General features: G+C 42.9%; 1 protein-coding gene across 1 annotated transcript; it reads left to right on the top strand.

Moving 5' to 3' along the window:
* The first annotated feature begins 1,058 nt into the window (after positions 1–1,058).
* On the top strand, positions 1,059–5,808 carry MYCN (MYCN proto-oncogene, bHLH transcription factor). The gene is made up of 3 exons (XM_066639859.1): positions 1,059–1,132; positions 1,364–2,318; positions 4,284–5,808. The coding sequence occupies exons 2-3, from the start codon at positions 1,487–1,489 to the stop codon at positions 4,880–4,882; spliced, it is 1,431 nt and encodes a 476-aa protein (XP_066495956.1). The 5' UTR covers positions 1,059–1,132; positions 1,364–1,486; the 3' UTR covers positions 4,883–5,808.
* The last annotated feature ends 2,985 nt before the right edge of the window (positions 5,809–8,793 follow it).

Raw genomic sequence — 8,793 nt, 5'->3', positions numbered from 1 at the left:
TCCCCATTATTTTACTTTTGTTTCCCTCTAGTCCTGCAGTTGGGAAGGTTGCAGAGTATTTTACACGCCTTGTACTACTGCTAGTGCCATCCTGCCCTAGGATCGGGTGGTATTGCGGGGAGATCGCGGGGTGGGCTGTGGTTAGGGTTCAATCCCCCCCCCACATCCCACTCCTTAAAAAAAAAGTGCGGATCTGTGGAGGGTTAAACCTGGAAGATGAATAAAGATGCGATTGAAACTTGTAGTGTGCATTGAGGCTGCAATTCTATCCACACTTTCCTGGGCGTAAGCTCCATTGACTATAATGCGACTTACTTCAGAGTAGACAGGCATAGGATTGGGCTCTGAGCCATTCAGAGCCCAATCCTATGCCTGTCTACTCCAAAGTTCTATTATAGTCAATGGAGCTTACTCCCAGGAAAGAGTGGATAAGATCGCAGTCATAGAGCCCACTCCTTTGCGTGTCTACTCAGAAGTAAGTCCCATTCTAGTCAATGGGGCTTACTCCCAGGAAAGAGTGGATAAGATTGCAGCCATAGAGCCCAATCCTGTGCCTGTCTGCTCAGAAGTAAGCCCCATTCTAGTCAATGGAACTTACTCCCAGGAAAGCGTGGCTAGGATTGTAGCCTTAGCGTGCAGGCAGTGACAACAAGAGGACCCCTCCTCTGAGCAGTCGCGTCCTCTTTCTCCCTTCCCCCCTTGTGTGTGGGTCAGGATACAGAAAGTTGCTTTACCTTTGGGAAAGGTTAGCATCGGCGATGCTAGTGGTGCGCCTGTGCCTGTCTGAATTTCATTCAATTGCATAATGCGGCCGCTTGGAGAGATCTCCTGGTCTTGCCCCCTCCCACTCTCATCACTGCGCGTAGGTTTCTTGCCGCTGAATGGAATGGCACTGTGCAGAGTAGCTGCGAGCGCCTCTCCCCTCCCTGCCTGCCTCCCTCCTTTACACCCGTCGCCCTCCTTTTCCCTCCCTGCCTAGCCTGCAGATGACAAAAGAGGGAATAAACTTCCTCACTGACTTTGCTGGAATATCCACAGGGCTTTTCTGCAGGGCTTAGCGCTGGGCGCAGTTCAGTCTCTGCATCTGTGAATATATATATTTATTGCAGATATATTTTCTACCTTGCAGAAGGTAGAAAAACCAGGAAGTGGATGACTACCCATGCATGCAATCTGATTTTTTTAAAAAATCTTTGCTTACTAACTGCCTTTTTGCTACATTCCCCCCCCCTCAAATTATTGGCAGAGCTTTGTTTTTAAAAAAAAATAGAGGTGACTGTATGCATCACAGTATAGCTATATATGTCTGTGTTGTTGTTTTTTTATTTAAAACTAATGTGTATTTTCTCTCTCCCCTGTTTAGTTTCAGGTCCTGCTGGGAAAGGGGGGGGCACAGCCTTCCCTACCAAGTGGAGAACAAACACAGTTCCCTCGAAATTGTCATATTCAACCTTAAGGATTCCTTCTGTTGAAGAAAACCACAGAGATGCCCGGGATGGTCAGTAAAAACCCAGATCTCGAGTTTGACTCTTTGCAACCTTGCTTCTACCCAGATGAAGATGATTTTTATTTGTGTGGCCCGGATTCTGCCCCCCCAGGGGAGGACATCTGGAAAAAGTTTGAACTACTGCCTACACCTCCTCTGTCTCCGAGCCCAATAGGTCTACAGGAGAACCCCCCAGGAGGAGCCCCAATGTCATGGGGAGGAGTGGCTCTAGGGGGGTTCCGAACCAGCGACCCTCTGGATTGGGCTTCAGAATTGCTGCTGCTGCCCCCGGAAGGTGACCTGTGGGGCAGTGCGGATGGAGGGGACTCCTTCGAGACAGGCTTGGGAGAAAGCTGCAACCTCAACTCCATCATCATCCAGGACTGCATGTGGAGTGGGTTCTCTGCCCGGGAGAAGCTGGAGAGGGCAGTGAGTGAGAAGCTGCAGAGCAAAGGAGGAGCAACTGTGGCTCCTTCCACAGCTGGGTCTGCCACAGCTGCTGCTGCTGCTGCGGCCGCCACCCCCAGCCCCAGCCCTGGGAACAATAGCAGCAGCCCAGCAGAACTCAACAACTCTGTTTCGGAGTGTGTGGATCCAGCAGTGGTTTTCCCTTTTCCCATTACCAAGAGGGAGCCAGTGGTTTCAGCTCCAGCCTCCGCTGCAGGGGGTGTGGCTGGGATCCGGGGAAATATTAGTAGGAGCAGCAGTGGGATCATCGCGCAAGGGGCAGCTGCTCCCAGTCAGCAGTGCAGCAGCAGTGGCCGCCACCCAAGTGCCACCAGTGACAGCAGGGCCAACAGCAGTTCGGGAGATGATACGCTCAGTGATTCTGGTAAATGACGACATCCTTTGTTATGTGCACGTCATGACAGGACTTCATGCCCTCCCTCACTCCCTTCCTTAGTAGCACATATGTTTTTGTAAGCCCAGCCAGGAGCAGGAGTTTGGATGGTTCTGAAAGGGCAGAAATGCAGGTCATTAGTAACACTGAGCTGGCATGATAAAGCTTTAGTTCCTTCATTTTGACAGACTTGTGGTCTTGGACAGTGACAAAGGGGTGATTTTTCTGTGGTTCTTTCCCAAGCTCTACCTTTCTGCAACCAGATTAAACAAGGCCTTTCTTTTCTTCACGCATGCATAAGCACTAATATGATCTGATGACTAAAGGAAGGGCGTCCATATTCTTTGGTCTTGTGTTTGGAGAAAGTTGATGGCCAGAACCTTTGAGGAGCTTCTTACTGCCAACTAGCAAGATGCAGAGAGAGATTAGGTATCATTAGTAATGAGACAGAGGAGACCAGGGATGGGAAGAGGTGAAAAGAAGAGAAACTGTTTGATCCTTACAGTGTAGGTGCTGCCCTATGGTTGTGTGTGTAAACCTCTGGTATTGAGGGGCTGAGCTAAGGTGAATCTTGTAGGAACATTGAGCAGGGGCTGTCTAGATCAGACAGGATACATAGTGCAACTGACCTTATTTTGTAAGGACAAAAACGTCATGAATCCTAGTCTGCTGGCCTTTTTTTAAAGGTTACTAAAAAATAAACTAGCAGATTATCTGGTTGTCCAAATAGCTGGGCTTTTTCCCTCCCTGTTTGAAATATTACAAACATTGATCGGTAGGTGGCAGTGTGATTGCCTCTTCTCTTAGGTCAGTATGATATCAAAAAGTTTCCTTTGGGAGCTCTTTTTCAGATAGTTGTATGGGTCTTCATGGGTTGGAAGAGATTTCATGCTGGATGAAAGGATGAGATTCCTCCCCTTTTTAAATTCCCTTATGCTAAATACTATAATACAGTTTATTCCATTTTTGTTGTTTCTACTTCCCTCAAAGGAGCTGTTCATGTAGAAATCAGACTGTTTTTAGACTAGAATGTTTTCTTTTGGGTGGGGGTAGATTGATGCTGCATTTTGCACAAGGCTGCAGTAGTGAAACATTCAGCTGTGCAGTGGCTATAGGACAAATCTCATCTTTGGTTTTAGCACAGCAAAAACACAGAATGCTTGCTTTATCTTGAGTGAAACATCGATGGGCTTTATCCGGTATGACCATAAACACAGATTGTCTTATGTAAATGAGTGGATCCATATGACCATAATCATAAACTTGATGGTCAGCCTCCTGTTTCAAAGACTTGCTGCCCCCTTCATGTCTGCATCCTGACAGCTTTGAGTGAGGGAGCACTTCCTCCCAACAGCTGTCTTCTTGGCAGTAAACCAAAACTTTGGCTTAAAGGGACCTACCAACTGGAACAGCTTTCCATTTTGCCATTAGAACAAATCCAGCAATTGTTCAGTTTTCCAGCCCCTTTTCAATGAAGCAAGATGTGCTCTAAAGTGTGTGTGTGTGTGTCCATGTCCTTTACATTGTGTGTATTGTGCATGGAATTTAGAGCACAGAATGGTTGTTTAAAATGCAAATTCTAGTATTTCTTTCGAATATCCTTTATGCCCTTCTGTATTCATTAATTATTTCATTTCTTCCTCTTCCTGCATAGCTTGAAATCCCATTCTTTTCACTACATGGAGACACAACCAGTCTTATTAAAAACTTGCTGGTATATAGTCTCTAAGGCTTGGATATACAAACTTGTATTTTTTTTTTACCTTTTAAATGCTGTTTCCCTGCCTGCACTGCATATTTTTGCTGCTTAAATATTTATACATTGCCATTTGCCCTGGGAATTGCTTTTATTTAGCACATATATGCTAATTAATGCTAAATGCTTGAGAACCTTCTGGTATGTTTCCCTGAGAGAATAACATTTTGGGGTTTTTTTTTCTTGCTATATTTTCAAAGATGAAGACGAAGAAGAAGAGGATGATGATGAAGAAATTGACGTGGTGACGGTGGAAAAGAGGCGTTCCTCATCCAACAAATCTGTTACTACCCTAACTATTACAGTGCGCCCCAAAAACGCCACCACTTTTGCCTCTGTGAGAACTCAGCCAAATGAAGTGATACTGAAGCGCTGTGCCCCTATCCATCAGCAACATAACTATGCTGCACCTTCTCCATATATGGAAAGCGAAGATGCGCCCCCACAGAAAAAGCTAAAAAATGAAGCCCCCCGTCCAGTCAAACCCATGACCCAGCCAAAGCTGAAGAGCTCAAGTCCTCGAAACTCTGACTCGGAAGACAGCGAGCGTCGGCGTAACCACAACATCCTAGAACGCCAACGACGCAATGACCTGAGGTCAAGTTTCCTCACGTTAAGGGACCATGTGCCTGAACTGGTTAATAATGAGAAAGCCGCAAAAGTTGTCATCTTGAAAAAAGCCACTGAATACGTTCATTCCCTACAGGCAGAGGAGGACAAATTATTGCTAGAAAAGGAAAAATTGGAAGTCAGACAACAGCAGTTGATAAAAAAATTAGAACACATGCAGACTTGCTAATTTTTTTTTTGAACACACTATTCTTTTTTCCTTTTTTTAAAATTGTCTAATATGGACAGCCACTGCCACTTTGCACATTTTTGATTCCTTAAAGAGAGTTGTGTTTTTTGACGTTAAGAATGTTGGTTTTCCTTTCAATCCAGTCTCGGAAGCAGTTGACAAAATTCTTTTATCGGGATGGAGAGCAGATGGATGTCCTTGTACGGAGCTGAACAGACTGCCAAACCAAGATGGAATGCTTTTGTATTTCCTCTTAGAACTGTAGATGTTCTTTCAATGTTGTGAGCGTTGGGACCTGCTTATGACATTCTGTTGAGTTGGGAAACATTCATTCCTTTTTAAATGGTGCTTATGTTCTGCCTGGTGTGATGGGCAAAGCCATTTTGTATCCCTGCAGGAAAAACAAAACAAGACACCCGCCTCTGTAAATACCATATACACATTTGCCTTTTGTACATGTCTTGGGTTATGAGAGGTGACTTTTGTACCAATATTAGACTGGAAGTTCATACCTAAGTACTGTAATACCTCAATGTTTGAGGAGCATGTTTTGTATACAAATATATTGTTAATCTCTGTTATGTACTGTACTAATTCTTACACTGCCTGTATACTTTAGTATGATGCTGATACATAACTAAATTTGATACTTATATTTTCGTATGAAAATGGTTGTGGAAAATTTTGAGTAGATATTACTTTATCACTTTTTTGAACTAAGAAAACTTTTGTAAAGAAATTTACTATATATGCCTTTTTTCCTAGCCTGTTTCTTCCAGTTAATGTATTTGTTAATGTTTGTTGCATAGAACTGAGTAATTGCAAAGTTCTGTGTTTAATTTCTTCCAACGATGTACATTTAGTGCTGCATCTTTATAGCACTTTGAAATACCTCATGTTTATGAAAATAAATAGCAATTAAATGATGTACTACTTAATTTTTTTCAATAGTAAACATTTTCCTATATTATTTTCTGTCATTTCACAGGGAGTAAATAATACACACGAGAATACAGGAGACACTTTTCAACTTGGTTTCGGGTTTTGCCCTTGCTAAACTATCTGCCAAGCTAGGTATCATAGGGCGCAATCCTAACCAACTTTCCAGCACTGAGATAAGGACAATGCAACTCTGAGGTAAGGGAACAAACATTGCCCTACTTTGAGGAGGCCTCTATGACTGCCCCCCAACTGCAGGATGCACCACATGCCCCACTGGCACAGCTATGCCAGTGCTGGAAAGTTGGTTAGGATTGCGCCCTTTGGCTACAATCCTATACGTGCTTTCTTGGTAGTTCAGCCCATTGAGCACAATGAGACTTACTTCTGAGTAGACATGCCTAGGATTGTTCTGTTATTAACTTTTGCTTAATTTTGGATCATCCTTAAACCCCAGTTCTAAAACTGTTGACTTGCAAATCTCACTAAGGATTGCAGCTCTTGGCTGCAATTAGAACAGCTAGTTGAGGTTTGGGCATACCCAGGGGGATTTGCTGTCTTGCTTTGAATAGCAGACAAGCAAACACTCTCCCCCCACTTGCCCACCATAGCACAAGCTGCTTTTGAAATTCCTCTGTTTCAAAAGAAGTTTGCCATGACACATTGGGAGAGTACTGATTGAAAACAGAAAGACAAATGTGTTTTGTGTTCACAATGTTACCTGTGTAGTTTTTGAATCTAGGCCCTAGTGTTTTAGGTACATAACTAGAATCCAATATCACCAAGTCTAGCCATAAAAAATGGGGCCATTTTGGATGACATATCCAAGCCAGCCTGCCTATCAAATGATTTGGGGCATGTCCTGCTCTTGCTCCAAGCATGCTTTAAACTCTGCTTCTAAACTCTTGTGGGAAGATCTTCCAAAGCTTTCCCCTCCCCCAAACGCTATCTAGATTACATGTGAAGGAATTTGGACAACCCCCCCTGACAGTTGAAATGGAATGGGGTGCAGAATACATGCAGTCTCACCCTGAATGTATCATCCAACCCAGCCATGGTTCTAAATGGAGTCCTTTTTCCAGAATATTGCCATTGAATACAGGCTCTGAACTCTCCTCAACCTCTGATTTGTTTACATATTTAAGGGTGGTCAGGGGTCTTCAACTCTGAACAAACTAACCATCCTTTGTTATACAGAAGGTCCACCAAACCTAGGTCCATACACTTGTGGTCAATGTTCTGCTAGTCCACCATGACACTTTATACCACCTACTGTGCAAAAGACCTACAGTCCCTGTTTCTTGTCAGGACTCAGATGGCAAGTCTGTTGTGATGTACAGATTTCTCAAAAGATCTGTTACTTGCTGTTTAATTTGGACAAAATTGTCATCTAAAAGGGTTGTGCTTTTGAAAATCACAGGCAAGCTTGCACTTTCAAATGCAGCATTATGTAGTGGAGATAATCTGACAGGTTCTTTACAAATTAAATGAAAACTCAAATTTTCCCTGAAAGTCCTCAGGCTTTTCTGTAATGGTTATATTCACTCAACTGTGCCTGTGTCCTTCCATACTGCTTTGTTGATAGTAACTCAGAATGTTATTTTGTAATGATCTTTAGTTGAAATAAATGAACAGCCCAATTATGCTGAGTTAGTAAAGAAGCAATACAGTAGTAATTTCTGCAAGGCTGTGTTTGGAATTTGTAGACAGGAATTGTTTTAAGAAAATATCCCCTGGATCTTGATTTTATAAGCATTTATCAACCAAAGGTCCTTTTATTTTGCTGCCTTTTTATTTCATATCCAGAGACACACTGCAAACTATCCATCTTATAATGAGACCATGTAGGAAAATATTCTTGTTGGTAGCTCCAGTTTTGGAAATCTCTTGTCCTGGACGCTTATTACAACCCAAGACATTTCACATCCTTTAATGCTTAAGTATATATGGCATTTAGTAGCTCTGATTAGGACAATATGAGTATTTTTAAAAAGTAATACTATTTTTTTCTTATTAAATTATTTATACATGTCTTTCTCTGAAACCATGTGACTGAGGAATACTGCAGTCCTAGGCATACTTACTCAGAAACCAACCTCATTTAATTCAATGGGATTTAGGGCGTAATCCTAACCCACTTTCCATCCCCAACAAAAGGGCAATGCAGCTTGGTGGTAAGGGAACAAACATTCTCTTACTTTGAGGAGGCCTCCGTGAATGACACCCAACTGCAGGATGCAGCACTCCTTCCATTAGCACAGCTATGCCAGAGCTGGAAAGTTGGTTAGGGTTGGGGCCTTAGTCCCAGATAAGTGTGTATAAGATTGCAGCCTGCAATAGAAATCAAATACATTGGCCTAGTCTAAACTGATTTGGCCCTCAGGCTTGTGCCTCAAGTTCACACACATAATTCCCATGTGGTTTGAAATGGGCCCTAGAATTCTTTTATGGTGTGTCAGTCAAGAAAACAGTGCCACTGAGTTCAGTCATAATGTGTTGATGTGGCCAAAGGCCATAGTGTATTCACTAGACCTTTCAGAAACATCATTTCTTTACTAAAAGTGGGTGGGAGACACAATTGTTTGTCCAGAAAATAATATCCATTCAGCCAGAGCACAACCATTCACTTTTACTTAATATAAAGTTTGTAGCAAGAAAACCAACTCAGCGCAATGCATCTTGCTTTGAATTCTCCCAGCTCCTGTTGTTCTTATTTCTAGCCCTTTATTATAATTTTGTGTTGAGATTTTCGATTACCTTCATGCCAAATTGTGTCAAAGACAAACGGGGAGTATGGTTTCACCATAGGATTCACAGTAGTTATCTGTGACTTGGGATGTGTAGCAGTTCCCAGGAGTTGCAGGTCATCTCACAGAGTAGTTCCACATCACAGGTGTATGTTTTGGCCGTGGCTGGAGCATGTGGAAGGACAAATAAGAGGCTTATTAGACTGTGGTGATGTTAAACAGAAA

The sequence above is a fragment of the Tiliqua scincoides genome, chromosome 1 (assembly GCF_035046505.1).
Source record: "Tiliqua scincoides isolate rTilSci1 chromosome 1, rTilSci1.hap2, whole genome shotgun sequence".
Lineage (NCBI taxonomy): Eukaryota > Metazoa > Chordata > Lepidosauria > Squamata > Scincidae > Tiliqua > Tiliqua scincoides.
The sequence above is the reverse complement of the archived record's forward strand: the minus strand, read 5'-3'. Positions and strand labels throughout refer to the sequence as shown.

What these genes read in the sequence shown, in the direction of transcription:
- MYCN (XM_066639859.1), top strand. Translation starts at nt 1,487, where the DNA reads ATGCCCGGGATGGTCAGTAAAAACCCAGATCTCGAGTTTGACTCTTTG. An exon ending in TGATACGCTCAGTGATTCTG is followed by an intron (nt 2,319 to 4,283) that starts GTAAATGACGAC and finishes ATATTTTCAAAG; the next exon opens with ATGAAGACGAAGAAGAAGAG.